Source organism: Lampetra planeri, chromosome 5 (genome assembly GCF_965212315.1).
Source record: "Lampetra planeri chromosome 5, kcLamPlan1.2.h2, whole genome shotgun sequence".
NCBI lineage: Eukaryota > Metazoa > Chordata > Hyperoartia > Petromyzontiformes > Petromyzontidae > Lampetra > Lampetra planeri.
Window position 1 is genome coordinate 17699240 of NC_136111.1, and position 24131 is coordinate 17723370.

The 24131-nt window shown below is 53.4% G+C and overlaps 1 protein-coding gene across 1 annotated transcript; it reads right to left on the reverse strand.

The window, feature by feature from the left end:
- Positions 1-1718: 1718 nt before the first annotated feature.
- Positions 1719-19104, reverse strand: PVALEF (parvalbumin like EF-hand containing). The gene is made up of 5 exons (XM_078594821.1): positions 18822-19104; positions 13739-13860; positions 10266-10398; positions 4696-4808; positions 1719-3807 (listed from the first exon to the last, which is right to left on the reverse strand). The coding sequence occupies exons 2-5, from the start codon at positions 13857-13859 to the stop codon at positions 3764-3766; spliced, it is 411 nt and encodes a 136-aa protein (XP_078450947.1). The 5' UTR covers position 13860; positions 18822-19104; the 3' UTR covers positions 1719-3763.
- Positions 19105-24131: the final 5027 nt, after the last annotated feature.

Consider the following 24131-nt stretch of genomic DNA (forward strand, 5'->3'; position numbering starts at 1 on the left):
ACATTCTTGTGTAAGCGCAAACACACACCTCGTTATCCTCTTATAAAATTAATCGATCATATACAATGATTAATCTACAGCGAACAAATAATATTAATAAGAGCGAGTTCGTAACACGTGCACACATATACAGCCCTTCGTCTGCAACGAATCGATTCCTCTACGGCAAATACAATCAATCGTCTCCATGCACGTGTCACCAACAAAGTTACGTTTTTATAATATGTAAAAATGTTGTTTGTCCCTTGACTGTCAATCTTAAATGTGGCTTCGTTCGTTTGAACGTGTGATTGTCCTGGGTGAAAAGTGGGAGCCAGCTTTTCTGTTTGTTTGCCCAATCCTTACCACCTGGCTCAAGTAACCTAGTAAACACACAAACTATATATCTACATGCGTGTACTCTGATCGTATGTGTACTCATGATCCTCTTTCGCACCGTACGTAGCCAACCATGCTCATCGGAGGTGCAGAGGTGGGGGGGGGGGGTGGAATTAACAAATTAAACACACAAAAAAGAAATTACGTTTTCAGTTCAGAAGAAAATAAAGTTGTCAATGTCTCGGTGCCATCACGTGGGGCAAGCGCCTCTGACCAAGTCGCTCGGCATGCGACCGCTCCCGTCAAGATCTGGGAAGCTAAAGCGGGGTTGAGCTTTGTTGAAACTTTTTTTTTTATATCGTAGCAGTTACTCCGACCCGTAGCGCTCCGTCGCTCTTTGTTGAAGAGAGAGGGAGGGAGGAGACGCCTCGGGAGGGATGAGGAGGAACGCAGACAAAGCAGCAAGGGCGGCAGCAGCAGCAGCAGCAGCAGCGATCTCGCCAAGATCTCGCAAGCTGAAGCTGGGATTGAGCCCGGCTAATGTTTCATGCCGTTCACCAGGCTCGACCGGCAGAGCGTCGAATTAACATTCGACGATGTTAAATTCAACTCGTTGCGCACCACCGCATCGGTCAGTATCCGATCGCTGTTGGTGAGAAAGAGCGAGGGGTGTGGAGAGAGGGAGGGGACGACTCAGATACACGAGGAGGAACCGCAGACGGAAGCGGGAAGGAAGCAGCAGCAGCAGCAGCGATCCTTTTGCCAAATCCTCCCCGTCTCCCTCCCCGCAAGCTCTGCGGTCCTCTATCTATTAAGGTGTCGTCGGCCAACGGACGATTGGGTGGTGCACGCTCGGATCCGGGTGATGCTGCTCGGATCTGGGTGACCGCCTTGCGCAGACACGGGGGGTCGGGGCTTGGCGCTGTGGGCAGCGCCTTCACCACCCCGCGGCTTGCGGCCACGGTGTGGGTTTCGTTGTGGTCACTAACCCCCCCCCCACACTACTCCTCTACCTGCACGCAATGGGGGAGGGGGGGGGGCTCATCCAGCAGTGGATTGGCAAAAAACAATGGGGCTCAGGTCAGTGCGGCGAGTTTGGATGATATCAACTCGGTCACCAATGATTGCATAGAAGAAGAATAAAACAATGATTGTGTTGTGATGTACTATGAAGAAGGGCCATTGCCTGAAACGTCGCCTATTTATTTTGTAAGGCCACAAACACACGCAATGTTATTGACGATTGTGCGGGGTTTCGATTTAAAGCTGCTTTCGTGACTGCAGGGATTCATCTTGGTTCTTTCGGTAAAGTCACGTAGAAGGGAAGTAATAAAATAATAAAAAATGAAACATAAAAAAGTATTTATTTTATTATATTATTTTATCTTATTATGTTTTACTTTTATTATTTTATTATTTCCCTTCTACGTGACTTTACCGAAAGAACCAAGAATATTGTGCGGGGGTTTGTTGCGAGCGGATGTATCATCGTAATTGTTAAGCTAATTTATTTCGCACTGAATTCCCACCTACCCATCCACCCCCCCCCCCCCCCCCATCCATCCATCCCAGGTTCCTTTTGTAAAACCGGAGGCTTCTTTTTGAGTTCGCCCGTGGCTTTCGGGTGGGGCGAAAACGACGGCAAAAAGCTCTCGTCTAAGGTGGCCCCCCCTCTGTTCTCTAGCCACGCTAACCGCGGTCTCGCCGTAATCCTGGCCCAGTGAAGCACTCGCCTGCTTGAATGAAGGCCCCTGACGGGGGCATGAGCCGTGACTGCAATCGAGCACGCGTACGAGCGGTGAGTAGGAAGCACCACGTACGAGCGGCGATTCACGTTTCCACCAGAATCCTGCTAAATCCATCTCCTGTTTCCCACCACCATCCTCCTCCTCGATCCCTCTATTGAAGACCGACACAGGAGGAGGATTTCTTCACAACTCTGCGGCTTTCGCTTGACGATGCCGGTTGTTGTCATCTTACCGGCGAAGCGTCGTGGTTACTCAAATTGTGAGCATTGCAGCGGGTGTGCTGAACTGGTAACGGATCCATACTCGTTGGTTCTTTCGGTAAAGTCACGTAGTTAGAAAAACATTTATGGCACATTATTTATTTACTTTATTTTACATTTATTTTATTTCTACCCACGTGACTTTACCGAAAGAACCAAAGAGTATGGATTCCTGCAGTCACAAAAGCCTCAAATCAAGACTGGTAACGAATCGGCGCACGTTTTGTTGACGTGGCACAAGCTTACTAATTGGCCGTGCCGGGTGGTGGCGGGTTTATCGACGCATTCATATTTTACGCGATCGAACACAAAAAGTCCCTGTTATGGATAATATTTGTCGCGAAAGCCTACTACTACTAAGTGTTAAACCAAAAAATAATCCGCTAAAATAAATAAATACTTTTTTTTCTCCAAACTTGACCAATCTCTTCACCCACCGTCTCCTACCCTGGTTCTCCCACGCGGTTAAATAAACCCAACAACGGCAACCACTATTCCTAGCTGCTATACAACTACCACCACCGCCGCCGCCGCCGCCAGGGTTTAATTCCTCGGCCAATATTTTCCAGAACGGGTGAAATCGACGTCGCAGGCATTGACGGCGCACTCATTAAACGCGGTAAATCTTTTAAGCGCGAGCGAAGGTTAAATGTAGCTACCGTCACTCGGGGTCACCATCTGGTGACCCCCAGGCACTCGTTAAGGCACGTGCTATGCACACCACCACCACCACCACTGCCATCAACTCCCACCAACGCCACCACCACCACCGCCACCACCGCCCCACACACACAACCACTTTCACGAGGACAAACGAACGCGACACGGATGTGGCGGGTGCCAAAAGAAACCCGCCACCCCGGCTGGTACAGCGTTCCGGCAGTTTTCCGGTTTAACTCAGAAATATTGACACTGGAGGAATCCCATGAGCCATAAAGCTCTTTTTCACCGCTAGCCCAGTAGGGACACGGGGTCAGAACGTGACAACAACTGAAGCATTGACCACCACCACTACCGCCACCGCCACCACCACTGACAACCACTGCTTCTTTGGCCGGAAGATCTGAAACGCAACTGCGTCGCGTCGTGGCTTCCCCGCCACCCGCTGCGCCCGTAGGTGCCCCCCGATGGAGGCGGGTGCTGCTGCTGCTGCTGCTGGCGGCCTCGCGAGCGCTCGCTGCTGCCAGATGTGTTTTTGTTGACACGTGGGGACGTGGACATGGGACCAGGAGGAGGAGGAGGAAGAGGAGGATGAGAAGGAGGAGAAAGAGTAGTAGTAAGAATAATAGAAGAAGAATAGGGGGAGGAGTAAGATGTTTCATCGCGACAGCAAACGTCACCACCGTCACAACGCGATTGTCGCTGCTGGGCGCACGGGGGGGGGGGGGGGGGAGAGGGGTGGTGGTTGTGGTTCATCATGGCCGGCGACGCGTGGAATCACTTCTTCATGGCGGCGCCTTCCTTGACGAGGGCGCTGAACTCTGCGCGGAGAGAGGCGGGGGGGGGGGGGGGAGAGATACGAGGGGGAGAGGCAGGGGGGGGGGGAATAAAAGGGAGGTGAGAGGGAGATGAGAAGTTGGAGGGTGGTGGATGAAGGTGGTGAAGGTGGTGGTGGTGAAGGTGGTGGTGATGGTGGTGGTGATGGTGGTGGTGATGGTGGTGAAGGTGGTTGTGATGGTGGTGGTGATGGTGGTGGTGATGGTGGTGAAGGTGGTGGTGAAGGTGGTGGTGATGGTGGTGGTGGTGATGGTGGTGAAGGTGGTGGTGTTGAAGGTGTTGGTGGTGAAGGTGGTGGTGGTGAAGGTGGTGGTGATGGTGGTGGTGGTGATGGTGGTGAAGGTGGTGGTGGTGGTGAAGGTGGTGAAGGTGGTGAAGGTGGTGGTGATGGTGGTGAAGGTGGTGGTGATGGTGGTGGTGGTGGTGAAGGTGGTGGTGATGGTGGTAGTGATGGTGGTGAAGGTGGTGGTGAAGGTGGTGGTGATGGTGGTGGTGATGGTGGTGAAGGTGGTGGTGATGGTGAAGGTGGTGGTGATGGTGGTGGTGAAGGTGGTGGTGATGGTGGTGAAGGTTTTAGCGGTGATGTTGACTGATGTTGTGATGGTAGTGGTTGGTAGTGGTGCTGATTAACAACAGTGTTGATTAAGGTGATAACGGTGGTCGTGGTGATTGTAATGGTGGTGGTGGTAATGATGATGTTGATGTCAGATGCTCGGACCATCACGGTTAATAAGCTCAGTCAGGATGATGATGATGATGATGATTACTAAAGAACATGCTACTGATGCTGCTGCTGCTGATACAGCTCACATCATAATGTGAATGGCGATGCTGATGATGATGATGTCGTTGATGGTGATGTTGAATGGTACCGTCAAAGTCGATTCGCCCGTCCTGGTTGCTGTCGATCGCCTGGAGGATTTGGTCCGTCTCCTGGTCACTCAGCTTCTTGTTCAACTCCCCAGTGATGACCGCTGTCACATACCTAGCAACATCATCATCCTCGTCAATATTAAATCATCGCCATAAGCATCACGATCATCATGACCCGAGTGACGAGGTAGGTGAGTGTGTGGGTAAGGGAATGAGTAGGTGAGCGAGTGGATGAGTGAGTGGGTGAGTGGACGAGTGAGTGGGTGAGTGGATGAGCGAGTGAATCGATCACTGAGTGGATGAGTGAGTGGACGAGAGGGTGAACGAATGGATGGGTCAGTAAGTTGATCAGTTAGCTGGTAAGGGATTGAGTAGGCGAGTGTGTGTATGCGTGAGCTAGTGGATAAGGGAATGAGTAGGTGAGCGAGTGGATGAGTGAGTGGGTGAGTGGACGAGTGAGTGGGTGAGCGAGGGAATCGATCACTGAGTGAGTGGATGAGTGAGTGGACGAGAGGGTGAACGAATGGATGGGTCAGTAAGTTGGTAAGTTAGCTGGTAAGGGATTGAGTAGGCCAGTGTGTGTATGAGTGAGCTCGTGGAAGAGTGAGTCGATCACTGAGTGAGTGGGTTAGTGGACGAGTGAGTGAGCAAGTGATCGAATGAGTAAGAGAGTTGGTAGGTGAATGAGTGAGTTATTCGATCAACGAGTGAGTTGAGTGAGTGGACAATTGAGTGGGTGAGTGAGTGGATGAGCGAGAAAAGTCCATCAGTGAGCGAGTGTGTAAGGGATTGAGTCGGTGGGTGAATGGACGAGTTAGTGGGTCAGTGAGGACGTGGATTAGTGAGTGCGTAAATAAGTGGGTGAGTAAGTGATTGAATGAGTGAGAGGCCGAGTTGGTGAGTGCGTGAGTAAGTGATTGAATGAGTGAGATGCTGAGTGGGTGAGTGAGTAAGTGATTGAATGAGTGAAAGGCTGAGTAGGTGAGTAAGTGATCTAATGAGTGAGAAGCTGAGTTGGTGACTGGGTGAGTGAGTAAGTGATTGAGTGAGTGAGAGGCCGAGTTGGTGATTGCGTGAGTAAGTGATTACATGAGTGAGAAGCTGAGTTGGTGACTGGGTGAGTGAGTAAGTGATTGAATGAGTGAGATGCTGAGTTGGTGAGTGAGTAAGTGATTGAATGAGTGAGAGGCTGAGTTGGTGAGTGAGTAAGTGATTGAATGAGTGAGAGGCTGAGTAGGTGAGTAAGTGATTGAATGAGTGAGAAGCTGAGTTGGTGACTGGGTGAGTGAGTGAGTAAGTGATTGAATGAGATGCTGAGTTGGTGAGTGAGTAAATGATTGAATGAGTGAGAGACTGAATTGGTGACTGGGTGAGTGAGTAAGTGATTGAATGAGTGAGAGACTGAGTTGGTGAGTGGATGAGTGTGGGTTGCGTGGCCAACAACAACAGCTGCCGTCATTTAATCCCAGCATCATCAACCAGACCCCCCCCACCCGCTCCCCCCAATTCCTCCCCACGCGTGGTTGGGAGGAGCAGAAGACTTTGGGGGTCCCTCGTGATTGCCCCCCCCCCACCTTCGTGACCCCCCCCCCCCCACCCTCGTGATTGCCCCCTCCCACCCCTTTCTCCACCTCTCACTCCAAACCACAACACCCCCCACCCCCTACCCAGCCAGGCCTGAAACCGAACCCGGATCTTGAGTGGAAAATAGTTTGATTTAATAGGGCGAAAGGTCTGGGACCCAGGGAGGCAGAGTTAAGTTCAACCCCTTGTCGGACTGCGTGGTCTGTGTGCTCTGTGTGTGGCTGTCTGCTCTGTGTGCTGTGTGCCCGGCTGTCTGGTCTGTGTGCTGTGTGTCTGGCTGTCTGGTCTGTGTGCTGTGTGTGTGGCTGTCTGGTCTGTGTGCTGTGTGTCTGGCTGTCTGGTCTGTGTGCTCTGTGTGCTGTGTGTGTGGCTGTCTGCTCTGTGTGCTGTGTGTCTGGCTGTCTGGTCTGTGTGCTGTGTGTCTGGCTGTCTGGTCTGTGTGCTGTGTGTCTGGCTGTCTGGTCTGTGTGCTGTGTGTCTGGCTGTCTGGTCTGTGTGCTGTGTGTGTGGCTGTCTGGTCTGTGTGCTGTGTGTCTGGCTGTCTGGTCTGTGTGCTGTGTGTCTGGCTGTCTGGTCTGTGTGCTGTGTGTCTGGCTGTCTGGTCTGTGTGCTGTGTGTCTGGCTGTCTGGTCTGTGTGCTGTGTGTCTGGCTGTCTGGTCTGTGTGCTGTGTGTGCGGCTGTCTGGTCTGTGTGCTGTGTGTCTGGCTGTCTGGTCTGTGTGCTGTGTGTGTGGCTGTCTGGTCTGTGTGCTGTGTGTCTGGCTGTCTGGTCTGTGTGCTGTGTGTGTGACTGTCTGCTCTGTGTGCTGTGTGTCTGGCTGTCTGCTCTGTGTGCTGTGTGTGTGGCTGTCTGGTCTGTGTGCTGTGTGTGCGTCTGTCTGCTCTGTGTGCTGTGTGTCTGGCTGTCTGCTCTGTGTGCTGTGTGTGTGGCTGTCTGGTCTGTGTGCTGTGTGTGTGGCTGTCTGCTCTGTGTGCTGTGTGTGCGTCTGTCTGGTCTGTGTGCTGTGTGTCTGGCTGTCTGGTCTGTGTGCTGTGTGTCTGGCTGTCTGGTCTGTGTGCTGTGTGTCTGGCTGTCTGGTCTGTGTGCTGTGTGTGTGTCTGTCTGCTCTGTGTGCTGTGTGTGCGTCTGTCTGCTCTGTGTGCTGTGTGTGCGTCTGTCTGCTCTGTGTGCTGTGTGTCTGGCTGTCTGCTCTGTGTGCTGAGTGTCTGGCTGTCTGGTCTGTGTGCTGTGTGTCTGGCTGTCTAGTCTGTGTGCTCTGTGTCTGGCTGTCTGCTCTGTGTGCTGTGTGTCTGGCTGTCTGCTCTGTGTGCTGTGTGTCTGGCTGTCTGCTCTGTGTGCTGTGTGTCTGGCTGTCTGCTCTGTGTGCTGTGTGTCTGGCTGTCTGCTCTGTGTGCTGTGTGTGCGGCTGTCTGGTCTGTGTGCTGTGTGTCTGGCTGTCTGCTCTGTGTGCTGTGTGTCTGGCTGTCTGCTCTGTGTGCTGTGTGTGCGGCTGTCTGCTCTGTGTGCTGTGTGTCTGGCTGTCTGCTCTGTGTGCTGTGTGTCTGGCTGTCTAGTCTGTGTGCTCTGTGTCTGGCTGTCTGGTCTGTGTGCTCTGTGTGTGGCTGTCTGGTCTGTGTGCTGTGTGTCTGGCTGTCTAGTCTGTGTGCTCTGTGTCTGGCTGTCTGGTCTGTGTGCTGAGTGTCTGGCTGTCTGGTCTGTGTGCTGTGTGTGTGGCTGTCTGCTCTGTGTGCTGTGTGTCTGGCTGTCTGGTCTGTGTGCTGTGTGTCTGGCTGTCTGGTCTGTGTGCTGTGTGTCTGGCTGTCTGGTCTGTGTGCTGAGTGTCTGGCTGTCTGGTCTGTGTGCTGTGTGTGTGGCTGTCTGGTCTGTGTGCTGTGTGTGTGGCTGTCTGCTCTGTGTGCTGTGTGTGTGGCTGTCTGCTCTGTGTGCTGTGTGTCTGGCTGTCTGCTCTGTGTGCTGTGTGTCTGGCTGTCTGCTCTGTGTGCTGTGTGTCTGGCTGTCTGCTCTGTGTGCTGTGTGTCTGGCTGTCTGCTCTGTGTGCTGTGTGTCTGGCTGTCTGCTCTGTGTGCTGTGTGTGCGGCTGTCTGCTCTGTGTGCTGTGTGTCTGGCTGTCTGCTCTGTGTGCTGTGTGTCTGGCTGTCTAGTCTGTGTGCTCTGTGTCTGGCTGTCTGGTCTGTGTGCTCTGTGTGTGGCTGTCTGGTCTGTGTGCTGTGTGTCTGGCTGTCTAGTCTGTGTGCTCTGTGTCTGGCTGTCTGGTCTGTGTGCTGAGTGTCTGGCTGTCTGGTCTGTGTGCTGTGTGTGTGGCTGTCTGCTCTGTGTGCTGTGTGTCTGGCTGTCTGGTCTGTGTGCTGTGTGTCTGGCTGTCTGGTCTGTGTGCTGTGTGTCTGGCTGTCTGGTCTGTGTGCTGAGTGTCTGGCTGTCTGGTCTGTGTGCTGTGTGTGTGGCTGTCTGGTCTGTGTGCTGTGTGTGTGGCTGTCTGCTCTGTGTGCTGTGTGTGTGGCTGTCTGGTCTGTGTGCTGTGTGTGTGGCTGTCTGGTCTGTGTGCTGTGTGTGTGGCTGTCTGGTCTGTGTGCTGTGTGTGTGGCTGTCTGCTCTGTGTGCTGTGTGTGTGGCTGTCTGGTCTGTGTGCTGTGTGTGTGGCTGTCTGGTCTGTGTGCTGTGTGTGTGGCTGTCTGGTCTGTGTGCTGTGTGTGTGGCTGTCTGGTCTGTGTGCTGTGTGTGTGGCTGTCTGCTCTGTGTGCTGTGTGTGTGGCTGTCTGGTCTGTGTGCTGTGTGTGTGGCTGTCTGGTCTGTGTGCTGTGTGTGTGGCTGTCTGCTCTGTGTGCTGTGTGTGTGGCTGTCTGGTCTGTGTGCTGTGTGTGTGGCTGTCTGGTCTGTGTGCTGTGTGTGTGGCTGTCTGGTCTGTGTGCTGTGTGTGTGGCTGTCTGCTCTGTGTGCTGTGTGTGTGGCTGTCTGGTCTGTGTGCTGTGTGTGTGGCTGTCTGGTCTGTGTGCTGTGTGTGTGGCTGTCTGCTCTGTGTGCTGTGTGTGTGGCTGTCTGATCTGTGTGATGTGTGTCTGGCTGTCTGGTCTGTGTGCTGTGTGTCTGGCTGTCTGGTCTGTGTGCTGTGTGTCTGGCTGTCTGGTCTGTGTGCTGTGTGTGTGGCTGTCTGATCTGTGTGATGTGTGTCTGGCTGTCTGGCTTGTGTGCTGTGTGTGTGGCTGTCTGCTCTGTGTGCTGTGTGTGTGGCTGTCTGGTCTGTGTGCTGTGTGTGTGGCTGTCTGATCTGTGTCATGTGTGTCTGGCTGTCTGGTCTGTGTGCTGTGTGTGCGTCTGTCTGTTCTGTGCGCTGTGTGTGCGGCTGTCTGGTCTGTGTGCTGTGTGTCTGGCTGTCTGGTCTGTGTGCTGAGTGTCTGGCTGTCTGCTCTGTGTGCTGAGTGTCTGGCTGTCTGGTTTGTGTGTTGCTTGTGCAGCTGTCTGGTCTGTGTGCTGTGTGTCTGGCTGTCTGGTGTGTGTGCTGTGTGTCTGGCTGTCTGCTCTGTGTGCTGTGTGTGCGGCTGTCTGGTTTGTGTGCTTTTATAGGTGCTCGCTAACAGCACTTGCCCCTACAGTCTGTTAAGGCTATATGGGGGATCTTTGTCTTTGTGTGTGCGTGGGGAACGGTGGTGTAGCAGTCAGCGCGCGGCGCTACGAACCCGGCGATCCGAGTTCGATTCCCGCTCACGGACAACACCGGTGACGAATATCAGAACCGGTCCTGGGCCTCCCCTAGGTCGACTCGGCCTCAAATGAGTACCCGGTGTAGCGGTGTGTAGTAAACATCGCCACTGAGGGATACATAGGCGGCCGGGCGTGATTGCTGCCCCACCCACCCCCCCCCCCTCGTGCGCTTTGCCGGCCTTCATAGCTGCTGCTACTCGCTAACAGCACTTGCCTCGACATTCTCTTAAGGCTATACGTGGGGGGGGGGGTCTTTGTCTTTGTCTTTGTGCGTGTGACGGCGCTCGCCTGAGCTCGTTCCACTCGATGTATCCGCTGTTGTCCTTGTCGAGCTGCAGGAAGACTTTGCGGATGTCCTCCTCCTTCTCCCCGATGCGGCTCAGACACTCGAGCAGTTTGCGGTAGTTGAGACTCGTGGCGGCTTGGGGGAGGGGGTTGGTGGGGGAGGGGGCGGAGAGAGAGTCACAGGGGGGGGTCACCATCATCAGCAGCATCATCAGCAGCAGCACCATCAGCATCTTCAGCAGCATCAGCATCATCAGCATCATCAGCACCATCAGCACCATCAGCACCATCAGCATCATCAGCATCATCAGCATCATCAGCATCATCAGCATCATCATCAGCAGCAGCATCATCAGCAGCATCAGCACCATCAGCACCATCAGCACCATCAGCACCATCAGCAGCATCAGCAGCAGCATCAGCAGCATCAGCAGCATCAGCAGCAGAGAGAGAGAAACAGCAACAGGATCATCAGTCGTTTATCAGCAGCGTCAACTCTGGAAGGATTCATCGTCATGGACAGTAAAAGCTGCATTATCAACATCATCAGCAGCAGCAGCAGCAAAACGAAGTGTATCGTCAGCATCACCATTATTGTCGCACCTCCGATGAGCACCGTTGCCTGTGTGTACGGTGCGGAAGAAGTTCAACATGCACACAGCATCAGCATCAGAAGCAGCATTATTCTCATCAGCAGCAGAAGCCAGGTGATCATCATCGGTAGCAGCAGCAACGTCGGGGGCATCGTCATCATTACCGTCAAAAGCAGCATCAGCAGCATCAGCCGCGGTGTCGACAGGCTCACGGTCAACAGCAGCATCAGGAGCATTAGAACAATCATCAGCAGTATCATCGCCATCAGAAGCATAATCATGACATGCCTCACCAGCATCATTAGTAATAGGCAGAATCATCATCATCATCAGCAGCCAGGAGCTTCATCACCAGCATCATTAGTAATAAGCAGAATCATCATCAGCAGCCAGGAGCTTCATCGTCAGCATCATTAGTCATAAGCAGAATCATCATCATCAGCCAGTAGCTTCATCAGCAGCATCATTAGTAATAAGCAGAATCATCATCAGCAGCCAGGAGCTTCATCGTCAGCATCATTAGTAATAAGCAGAATCATCATCATCATCAGCAGCAGCCAGGAGCTTCATCGCCAGCATCATTAGTAATAAGCAGAATCATCATCAGCAGCCAGGAGCTTCATCGTCAGCATCATTAGTAATAAGCAGAATCATCATCATCATCAGCAGCAGCCAGGAGCTTCATCAGCAGCATCATTAGTCATAAGCAGAAGCATCAGCAGCAGCAGCCAGTAGCTTCATCAGCAGCATCATTAGTCATAAGCAGAAGCATCATCAGCAGCAGCCAGTAGCTTCATCGCGAGCATCGGCAGCGTTAGTCACAGACGCTCAATTTTCATCGTCAGCAGCAGCATCATCGTCGTCAAAATCACCAGCAGAATAGTCAAAATCTCCATCGTAAAAAAACAACCCTGAATGAAATGAACGCGATGTGGGTCACTCCACTGAACAGATCTCCGTGAGAGAGAGAGAGACTTGTGTTGGTATCGGATATGAATAAGGGCCATGCTCAGAAACGTCGGCACCCACAGTGTCGGTGGCGAACCGAGTCGAGTCCATGACGTTCCGTGTTTATTGAGATTTGTTTAATTTTCTTGTCCTTCCCCCCCGCCGCACCCCGCACCTTCGATTTGCACGGTTGCCTTCGTCCGGTGTTGCGAAATACGTCTTAACGCCCAGTAATGATACAGTACAGACATCTCGGCTGCCTGCAACGCAGACTCGGCCACGGGCGATCTGGGACGTTCGTCCCTGGGAGCGTGAAGGTTGCCTCCGTGAATAGAGAGAGGGGGTCTGTGTGTGGGGGGGGGGGGGGGGGGGGTGGGGTGGGGGGCAGCCCAGCCCCCCCCCCTTGGTCGGGGGAGACTCGAGCCGAGTTCGAGACGCACCACGGATCGTTCGTGAGTCAACAACAGCAGCAGCAACAGCGACAACAACAACAACAACAACAACCAATCGACGCACGACCCGGTGCGGGAAAGTCATCTTGAGGGCTCAGTGAAAGCAGCTCGGGTTTTGGCTTCAAGCAACGGGACTTATTTCCTGCTGTCCTTGTTAAATAAAGGGCATCGCAATTTTTGTTCGATTAAGGCCATTATTGTTGTTCGTATTGGTTGAATAAAGGATATCGTTGTTGTTGTTGTTGTTATTGTTATTATTGGTTTAAAAAAAGGGCACTGTTATTGTCGTTATTAGTACTACTGGTTAAAAAAAAAAAGAAGGGGGACATGTATAATTGGTGAAATAAAGGGTTTTCGTAATATTATTTTATTTTCTGACACCACGCGGTTTGGCCGCGCTCGCTGCGAACCCTGAGTCGGCGCTGTCCGTGGTGCTGATTTAGAATCACACCTCCCCCTCTCCTCCCCCCGTGGAGCCGAGCGAATTATTGAGGCGCTTGAGACGTTTTGTGGGGGGCCGCTTGTGATGGGGGTTGAAGGAGGGAGGCGGCGGGGGGGGGGGGCAGGTCGAGTAACCAGGGGGTGGGTGGGCGGTGGGGGGCATGAAGGATATTGAATGGGACGCGTAGGAAAGTTTCACCGCTTTGCCACCCTCAACTAAACAAAAAACAAATACTTTGTGTTCTACCAGGCAAGACTCACAAATATACAGCTCAGCGAAGTGGCTTATTACCACGTGGGAATTTCTAGCAGCCAAATACTCTAAACGCAAGTTGGTTGTGAATGTGGAGGGAAAACCGGAGGTCCCGGAGAAAAATCCACGCGACCACGGGGAGAGAGACACGCAAACTCCAAATACACAGCAGGCGTCAGGGTCGGGATCGAATCCACGACCTCCTACATACCGGGCCAGGCAGTTAACATCTCGCCACTGCAGCACACACAATAACCAACGCAAACATATTAACAATGTAACATATACCGTACACATTGATACAATGAACATAACACTGCAGTAAAACACACGCACACTTAGTTAATTAAATGGTGCCCGCCGGCGGATATCAATTCTAACCGGGGTACGCAGACCGCTGGGGGTACGTGGCAGTGTCCCAGGGGTTAAGTGCGGTGATCTTTACACGTGTGACATTATACCGTACACGAGCGTCATCGGTGAATGATCGCGCATGAATCTGCCAATATGCGTCAGGGTTGCGATCGAGCCCACGACCTCCTACATACCAGGCGAGGTAGTTACCACCCCGACACATCCCGGACACACACACACACACTTCTTTGAGCTATCGTTTGTGGGCAGGTTGCTTCTGAAAAATAGCTACAGAGCTCAGCGGGCCTTACCTGGTAAAATGCAAAAAAGAAAGTTTAGTTTAGTGTCTGAATTTATTATTTTAAAAAATAAAACATCAGACCCGCTACACGCTCCCGACACGCGGATTCCACGCGCCCTAACCCGGAGTCGAACCGTGTTTCCCATCGGTGGAGCTGGAGACGCTGCGCAGATCACTGTCGGACATCTTCGCCCCGAGCGCAGAAACCATCTCCAGCAGCTGCTTCTCCCGGTCTATAAACGTCTGGCTCGCCATGCTGGGGGGGCGGGGGACGGGGGGTGAGATGGAGGAGGGGGAGGGGGGAGATGGTGGGGGAAGGGGGGGCGAGGTGGACAATCGGGAGGTCAACAACAGCCCTGACCCGAGCGAGTGGTTGTCCGCTGCAGGGGTAGACCAGACAGCCGGACACACAGCACACAGACCAGACAGCCAGACACTCAGCACACAAACCAGACAGCCAGACACTCAGCACACAGACCAGACAGCCAGACACTCAGCACACAGACCAGACAGCCGGACACACAGCACACAGACCAGACAGCCGGACACACAGCACACAGACCAGACAGCCGGACACACAGCACACAGACCAGACAGCCGCACACACAGCGCACAGAGCAGACAACCACACACACAGCACACAGAGCAGACAGCCGGACACTCAGCACACAGACCAGACAGCCAGACACTCAGCACACAGACCAGACAGCCGGACACTCAGCACACAGACCAGACAGCCAGACACACGGCACACAGACCAGACAGGCCAGACACACAGCACACAAACCAGACAGGCCAGACACTCAGCACACAGACCAGACAGGCCAGACACACAGCACACAGATCAGACACACAGCACACAAACCAGACAGGCCAGACACTCAGCACACAGACCAGACACACAGCACACAAACCAGACAGGCCAGACACTCAGCACACAGACCAGACAGGCCAGACACACAGCACACAAACCAGACAGGCCAGACACACAGCACACAGACCAGACAGCCAGACACTCATCACACAGACCCGACAGCCAGACACACGGCACACAGACCAGACAGCCAGACACACGGCACACAGACCAGACAGCCAGACACACGGCACACAGACCAGACAGCCAGACACTCAGCACACAAACCAGACAGGCCAGACACTCAGCACACAAACCAGACAGGCCAGACACTCAGCACACAAACCAGACAGCCGGACACACAGCACACAAACCAGACAGCCAGACACTCAGCACACAAACCAGACAGGCCAGACACACAGCACACAGGCCAGACAGCCAGACACTCAGCACACAAACCAGACAGCCGGACACACAGCACACAGACCAGACAGCCAGACACTCAGCACACAAACCAGACAGGCCAGACACACAGCACACAGAGCAGACAGCCAGACACACAGCACACAGGCCAGACAGCCGGGCACACAGCACACAGAGCAGACAGCCAGACACTCAGCACACAAACCAGACAGCCGGACACACAGCACACAGACCAGACAGCCAGACACTCAGCACACAAACCAGACAGGCCAGACACACAGCACACAGAGCAGACAGCCAGACACACAGCACACAGGCCAGACAGCCGGGCACACAGCAGACAATCGTAGTCCTGGCTCAAGGTGGTGGACAATCGTGAGGTCAACAACAGCCCGGACCCGAACACCAAACGCACTCACAGCCCGCTCCCTCCTCGCCCCGACTCTACCCGAGGGGTCGGCAAAATCCAAATCACAAGAAGGGATTTTTTTGTTTTCGAATTCGGTAAAACAACAACAACAACAAGAACAAACCCTCAATAATTTCAAGAGCCGCCAATGCAATGCGGCCAATACGAGACGGCGATGGTCCTTCATGAATCACGCCTTAGCGAGGCAGCAGCCCTTAGCGATGCAGCGTGGGCCGCCGCAGCCGAGCGCGGCTCTAACCCATCGCCGTCGCTCTGACGCTTCGCGTTCAGCCCCGGCACTCACCCAGAAGGCTTAGCCGCTACCCTCACTAACTCAGCCTCCGTCTCGACGCGCACACGCAAGTGCAGCAACTTGTCAGTCCACTGCTAGGCGATTCGCCCCCACACACACACTCACAGTGGTGCCACATGACCATGCTTGACCCCACGCTGCTGCTTAGCCGCGGGTCGGTGGGAGGCCTAGGGAGTGCAGTACAACCATGGGTCGTGCTGCAACGAGAGTGTCCACCACTCGCTCGTTGGCCGACGACACCTTAATATACAGAGGACCGCAGAGCTTGCGGGGAGGGAGACGGGGAGGATTTGGCAAAAGGATCGCTGCTGCTGCTGCTGCTTCCTTCCCGCTTCCGTCTGCGGTTCCTCCTCGTGTATCTGAGTCGTCCCCTCCCTCTCTCCACACCCCTCGCTCTTTCTCACCAACAGCGATCGGATACTGACCGATGCGGTGGCGCGCAACGAGTTGAATTTAAAATCGTCGAATGTTAATTCGACGCTCTGCCGGTCGAGCCTGGTGAACGGCATGAAACATTAGTCGGGCTCGACCCCAGCTTCAGCTTGCGAGATCTTGGCGAGATAAGGTCGCATTCCGGCGCCGGCGATCAGACGCCAAGCCCTGACTCGTAAACCATGAACCCCAGGCCCCCCGACTCGACCCTCCGTGGTCACAAGCGCTCACAGGCAAAACCCGCTCCCTCTCACAAGGGCAGCGGTAGGTTCAAAGCGAGCTTCCAACTCAAACGAGCACCGAGCGGCTTAAGAATTCGGTGGTGGAAATTCGACGTTACCATGACGGATGCGAGACTACTCGTTGGACGACCTCGGTTGACGCGTCCGCAAAGTGGCAACTCGTTTCGTGCACCGCGGATGGGTAGGCACCCTCATGCGTTTCATAGCCCGAACTCTCGACTCGAACCCTTCACCTAGAGCTTGGTTCCAACACGAACCCGTGTACGTGGCCCGAACCCTGAACCCGAACCATGGCATCAATCCAAGCCCACGACACTGTGCCAATCCCTAACCCTAAACCCAACGACAACTTACAATACTAAACCCAACCACAGCGCTAGCCCAACCACAACCCGAACCCAACCACAACCCTCACCTAACCACAACCATAATCCACCACAACCCTATCCCACCCACAACCCAACCACAACCACAACCCCAACCCAACCACAACTCTAACGCAACCACAACCCTCACCCAACCACAACCACAACCCAACCACAACCCAACCACAACCCTCACCCAACCACAACCACAACCCAACCACAACCCAACCACAACCCTCACCCAACCACAACCACAACCCAACCACAACCCAACCACAACCACAACCCAACCACAACCCTAACCCAACCACAACCCTCACCCTACCACAACCTTAACCCACCCACAACCCTAACCCACCCACAACCCTAACTCAACCACAACCTTAACCCACCCACAACCCTAACCCAACCACAACCTTAACTCAACCACAACCTTAACCCACCCACAACCCTAACCCAACCACAACCCTCACCCAACCACAACCCAACCACAACCCTAACCCACCCACAACCCTAACCCAACCACAACCCTAACCCAACCACAACCCTCACCCAACCACAACCCAACCACAACCCTAACCCAACCACAACCCTAACTCAACCACAACCCTCACCCAACCACAACCCAACCACAACCCTAACCCAACCACAACCCTAACTCAACCACAACCCTCACCCAACCACATCCCAACCACAACCCTAACCCAACCACAACCCTAACCCAACCACAACCCTAACCCACCCACAACCCAACCACAACCCTCACCCAACCACAACCCTAACACAACCACAACCCAACCACAACCTTAACCCACCCACAACCCTAACCCAACCACAACCACAACCCAACCACAACCCAAACCCAACCACAACCACAACCCAACCACAACCCTAACCCAACCACAACCCTCACCCAACCACAACCCTAACACAACCACAACCACAACCCAACCACAACCTTAACCCACCCACAACCCTAACCCAACCACAACCACAACCCAATCACAACCCAAACCCAACCACAACCACAACCCAACCACAACCCAAACCCAACCACAACCCAACCACAACCCTAACCCAACCACAACCCTCACCCAACCACAACCCAACCACAACCCTAACCCACCACAACCTTAACCCAACCACAACCTTAACCCAACTACAACCTAACCCAACCACAACCATAACCCAACCACAACCCCAACCCAACCACAACCCTAACCCAACCACAACCCAAACCCAACCACAACCCCAACCCAACCACAACCCTAACCCAACCACAACCTTAACCCAACCACAACCCAAACCCAACCACAACCCTAACCCAACCACAGTCCTAACCCAACCACAACCCTAACCCAACCACAGTCCTAACCCAACCACAACCCTAACCCAACCACAACCCTAACCCAACCACAGTCCTAACCAACCACAACCCCAACCCAACCACAACCCCAACCCAACCACAACCCTAACTCAACCACAACTTTAACCCAACCACAACCCTAACCCAACCACAACCCTAACCCACCCACAACCACAACCCAACCACAACTCTAACCCAACCACAACCCTAACCCAACCACAACCCTAACCCAACCACAACCCTAGCCCACCACAACCCTAACCCAACCACAACCCTAAACCAACCACAACCCCAACACAACCACAACCCCAACACAACCACAACCCTAACCCACCACAACCCTAACACAACCACAACCCTAACCCACCACAACCCTAAACCAACCACAACCCCAACACAACCACAACCCCAACACAACCACAACCCTAACCCACCACAACCCTAACACAACCACAACCCTATCCCACCCACGACCCTAACCCCGACCTTCATCCTAACCCAAGACCCACATCACGACCCGATCGTTGACCCCTCACCAAAAAAACCCGATGGGATTAAGGGATGTTGTAGTCTGCTAAGGATTGAGGACCAACTTTAAGGGATACAAACACGGGTTCGATTTACGGCCAAGTGCTCGATCCCAGCAAGAATCGATTAATCGACGCCGCCCATCGTGAAGAGAAAAAAAAAATACAATAATCGCGAAAAATAATAATCGATGCAGACTTCCATAAAAGTGGTCTCAATGTTTCCACGAATCTCACCACCACCACCACAACAACATCAACAACAACAACCAGCCCGCCTCTCTCACCTCGACCACTTGAGGCACGCTCTCCTCTCAGATTCAAAAGATCAAAATCTTCCTCTGCTTTCTCTCCTGTATCTCTCTCTCTCTCGCGCGCTCTCTCTCTCTCTGATAGACCGTCCGTCTGCGTCTACGTCTGTCTACGTGTCCGCGTCTGTCGCAGTGCAGCAGTGGAGATGTCTCCCCCAGGTCTCCCGGTCGCAGGCCGCACACACCACGCACGAACACACTCACACACAGATCGCGTCTTATCCCCGTCTCATCCCAGGGCCCCTGCTCATCCCCTTTATATAAAGAGAGGAGACGTGGTCCCTGTGCATTGGAGATCCCTATTAATAGGGGAGGAGGGGGGGGGGGCTCTTGAGGATTATAGGGGTTCAGCCCCTTCCTCCCTCTGACCCCCCCCCCTCTCTACTCTACCCCAACGGAGAGGCCCCCTAATTAATCTAGGCTCCGTCGCATCTCGCGTCTCTCATCGCCTCCTGACCCCCCCCCCCACCTCGCCCCCCCCCCGCGCGCAGTGGGAGGCTCAGATGGTCTGCTGGTGGGGGGGGAGGAGGGGTTGGGGGGGGGGGGCAATGTGAAGGCGGGGGAGCGGGGGGTGGCCTTGGGGAGGGGTGCGGGGGGGGGGGGCGCTTGGACGTGTGGGGTGGAAGGATGGGAAGGATGCGCGTCTGTGCGTGTGTCGTCTGTTGGGGAGCGGTGGTGCAGTGGTGAGCGCGCTGCGTAACGAACCCGGCGATCCGGGTTCGATTCCCGCTCGCGGACTACACCGCCAGTGACGATTATCTGAACCAGTCCTGGGCCTCCTCCCCTAGGTCGACTCGGCCTCAAATGAGTACCTGGTGCGGTGTGTAAACATTGCGGCTGGGGAGACAAAGGCGGTCGGGCGGGGTGCTGGCCAACCACCCCCTCGTGTACCGTTCCAGCCTTCATAGGTGTTACTTGCTAACAGCACTTGCCCCTATAGTATGGTAAGGCTATATGGGGGATCTTTGTCTATGTTTGTGCGTGTTGACGAGCGGTGGTGCAGCGGTTAACGCGCCTCGCTGCGAACCCGAGTTCGATGTCCCGCTCACTACCAATAACAGTGGTGAGTATCTAAACCGGTTCTGGTCCTCCCCTACGTCGGCTCAGCCTCAAATTGGTACCTGGTGCGGTGTGCCAACCGTCAGCAGTGTGTCGTTCCGGCCTTCATTCCGGCCTTCCTAGGTTCTACTCGCTAAGCGCACTTGCCCCCAACAGTATTTAAAAGGCTATACGGGTGACCTTTGTCTGTACGGGTGTTCGTGGGTGGATGGGAAGTGGTGGGGGTATGTGCATGTGTGCGGCTGGAGGGGGTAGGATGTGCGTGTGTGCAGGGCTAGGATGTGTTTGTGGGTTGGTGGGGCTTTGTGAGTTGGATTCCCGATCACGGCCACCAACTTCCCAGTGACGATTAACAGAACCGGTCCTGGGCCTGCCCTAGGTCGACTCAGCCTAAAATGAGTACCTGGTGCGGTGTGTAAACATCGCCACTGGGGAGACAAAGGCGGCCGGGCGTGGTGTTGGTCACCCACCCCCTCGTGTGCCGTGCGGCCCTTCATAGGTGCTCGCTAACAACAAGATATACGGGGGGTCTTTGTTTGGGGAGACAAAGGCGGCCGGGCGTTATTCTGGTCATAGCACTTCATAGTTCGCCGAGGCGGTCTTAATAGGTGCTCGCTAACAGCACTTGCCCCAACAGTCCGTTAAGGCTATACGGGGGGTCTTTGCCTTCGAGTGTGTGTGTGTATTTGAGTGAACGTGTAAATGCGTGCGTGTGTGTTGTTTTGCCAACTCTCATGCGAGTGAATGTATGTGCGCGCGTGTGTGTTGGAGTGTTGGGGTGTTGGTTGCGTGTGTGTGTGTGTATTTATAATTGCGTCAATCCTGTGTTGGTGTGCGTGCGCGGTGTACGTGTGTACGTGTGTCCGTGTTTACGTGTGTACGTGTGTACGTGTGTACGTGTGTCCGTGTGTACGTGTGTCTGTGTGTACGTGTGTCCGTGTGTACGTGTGTCCGTGTGTCCGTGTGTACGTGTGTACGTGTGTACGTGTGTCCGTGTGTACGTGTGTCTGTGTTTACGTGTGTACGTATGTACGTGTGTCCGTGTGTACGTGTGTCCGTGTGTACGTGTGTCCGTGTGTACGTGTGTACGTGTGTACGTGTGTACGTGTGTACGTGTGTACGTGTGTCTGTGTGTACGTGTGTACGTGTGTTCGTGTGTCCGTGTGTTCGTGTGTCCGTGTGTACGTGTGTACGTGTGTCCGTGTGTCCGTGTGTCCGTGTGTCTGTGTGTACGTGTGTCCGTGTGTCCGTGTGTCTGTGTGTACGTGTGTCCGTGTTTACGTGTGTACGTGTGTACGTGTGTCTGTGTGTCCGTGTGTACGTGTGTACGTGTGTCCGTGTGTACGTGTGTACGTGTTTATGTGTGTCCGTGTGTCCGTGTGTACGTGTGTCCGTGTGTACGTGTGTCCGTGTGTCCGTGTGTCCGTGTGTCCGTGTTTACGTGTGTACGTGTGTACGTGTGTCCGTGTTTACGTGTGTACGTGTGTACGTGTGTCCGTGTGTCTGTGTGTCCGTGTGTCTGTGTGTACGTGTGTACGTGTGTCCGTGTGTACGTGTGTCCGTGTGTCCGTCTGTCCGTGTGTACGTGTTTTCGGCGGTTCGCGCGGTGCGCTACAAACCAGCACCAAGTGTCGACTATCTGAACCGGTCCTGGGCCTCCCCTAGCTTGACTCAGCCTCAAATGAGTACCTCGTACGATGTATGAACATCGCGTTGGCCACCCACCCCTTCACGTGCCGGCCTTCATAGCGGCTCGCTAACAGCACTTGCCCCAAGAAGTCCGTGAAGACTACACGGGGGACTTTTGTCTTAGTCACCTCAGTCATATTGTTAGGGTTTTTCGGTAAAGTCACGTAGGTAAAACATCAAAATTAATGGAAATAAAATAAAACAAAAATCACGACGTTTCGGAGGCAACACAAGTCTCCGTCATCAGGTGGGACCGTCACAGCCGAATTAGCTGCATCAAGTGAGGCAATGATTCAAGAAGTAATCCCTTATAAGCAACTTGCTTATAAGGGATTACAACTTGCTTATAAGGGATTACTTCTTGAATCATTGCCTCACTTGATGCAGCTAATTCGGCTGTGACGGTCCCACCTGATGACGGAGACTTGTGTTGCCTCCGAAACGTCGTGATTTTTGTTTTATTTTATTTTCATTAATTTTGATGTTTTACCTACGTGACTTTACCGAAAAACCCTAAGAATATGATTCCTTGCAGTCACGAAAGCTTCAAATCACCTCAGTCAGTTTATAGATGAACCGAGTTAACCTATAACACCTGGCTCTCTCCGTGATCATCTGCTGCCAGCAAGCATGCGACGCTTCAGTTGGCCTCAAAGTGCACCAAAGTGAACCATCGCTTCGTGACGAATAACGGCTGTTGTTGTTGTTACTATATTTATAATTTTAAAAAATGTACGTGTGTGTGTGTGTCAGCCCAGAACACATCATGGAGCAAAGTGGGGATGACCCTGCTGAGGCTGCGGTGCCTCAAATATTGGAAGAATTAGTCACCCCCTGTGAGGCTGGCTGAAGCGCCATCTGTTGAGGAAGTACTAAAGGCGATCCGGAGTCTGAGACCAGGAAAGGCACCGGGCAGAGATGATCTAGCAAGCGAAATGTTGAGGGAGGGTGGCGTTTGTGCACAGACTGCCCTACATGACATCATAACAACAGTCTGGACCACCGGATGGGTTCCGCAGGATTGGAAGGATGCCCTGCTCTTTAAGAAGGGGAACCGCACATACTGTAACAACTACAGGGGAGATCGAAACGTCGTGATATTTTTATTCACTTTATTTAATTGGTATTTTTTTCTCCGTGACTTTACCGAAAGAACCAAAAAATATGAATTCCTGCAGTCACGAAAGTTTTAAGTCAAAATTTAAGTACAGGGGCATCTCTCTCCTCAGTGTCCCGGGAAAGGTTCTGGCAAAGATGATTCAACATCGCCTTGCTAGGCACGCTGATGAGAGGCTTGCAGAGCCACAAATGTGGTCTCAGGCCTAGGAGGTTCTATTTTCTCCCCGTCTGCTACAACAGAGGTGTGTGGAATTCCAACAGGACCCACATCTCTGCTTTATTGACCTGGTCAAGGTCTATGGGTTGTTATTCATGCTTTCGGAATCCCTGACTCTCTGCTCACAATCATTAAGGTCCTTCATAATGGTGGACAGGCCCGGATAAAGGTACGTGGCTGGGAGTCAGAGGCATTTCCTGTTCACCTTGGCGCGCGACAGGGATGTCCTCTGGCTCCCACATTATTTAACATCTTTATCGACCACGTAGTTTGAGAAGCTTTTCATGGCTGTACCGAAGGAGTCTCCATCAGGTACAGATACAATGGGAGGCTGATCGATGCCCGGGTGCGGTCGAGGGATGGCTCCCTATTGGTCAACCATGTTATGTATGCTGATGATCTGGTGATTGCTGCTCACCCAGAGAAGGAGTTGGAGGCACTGCTGCTTGACCTGGAGCGTGCTACTATCATCCGCCACTACAAAACTAAGCACCTGCCTGGGTGGTTTGTGCCATCAAACACTCCACCCCCTCAACTCCCCATTGGCGAGGCAGTTGTGGGCAGAGTGCAGATGTTTCAGTACCTGAGCAGTGTGCTCATGACCAGCTTCGGGTTGACAGCAGAGGTCTCTCTCCGAATCAGTCGAGCGGCATTATCTTTTCATCGGCAGTGTAACGCTGTGTGGAAGCTATCTGGTCTGTCGCACCACACGAAGCTTCGGGTCTTCTCGGCCACGGTCATGCCTTCCCTTATCTATGCTCACAAATCCTTTAAAGATCTGGACACATTCCTATCAGTAAACTTCTCCGGCAGGAAAGGCTGCGTTGGCTGGGCCATGTAGCCCGCATGCTCAGCCATTGCATGCCCAAACAGCTATTGTTCGGCCGGATAGAGGGAGATAAACGGGCACGACACGGGTTCGAGAAGAGATGGAATGAATTGGTAAGAGAGGATATGGAGCTAAGTGGACTTGCCGATGATTGGTACCAACGGTGTCAAGATCGGCCTCTGTGGCCACCCACCCCCTCGTGTACCGTTCCGGCCTTCATAGGTGCTCGCTAACAGCACTTGCCCCTACAGTCTGTTAAGGCTATACGGGGATCTTTGTCTTTTGTATGTGCGGAGTGTGTGTGTCTAGTGTGTTTTTTTTGTAGTGTGATTTTTGGAATGTTCTGACCCCTTGCCCCGACTGGCCATCTGTG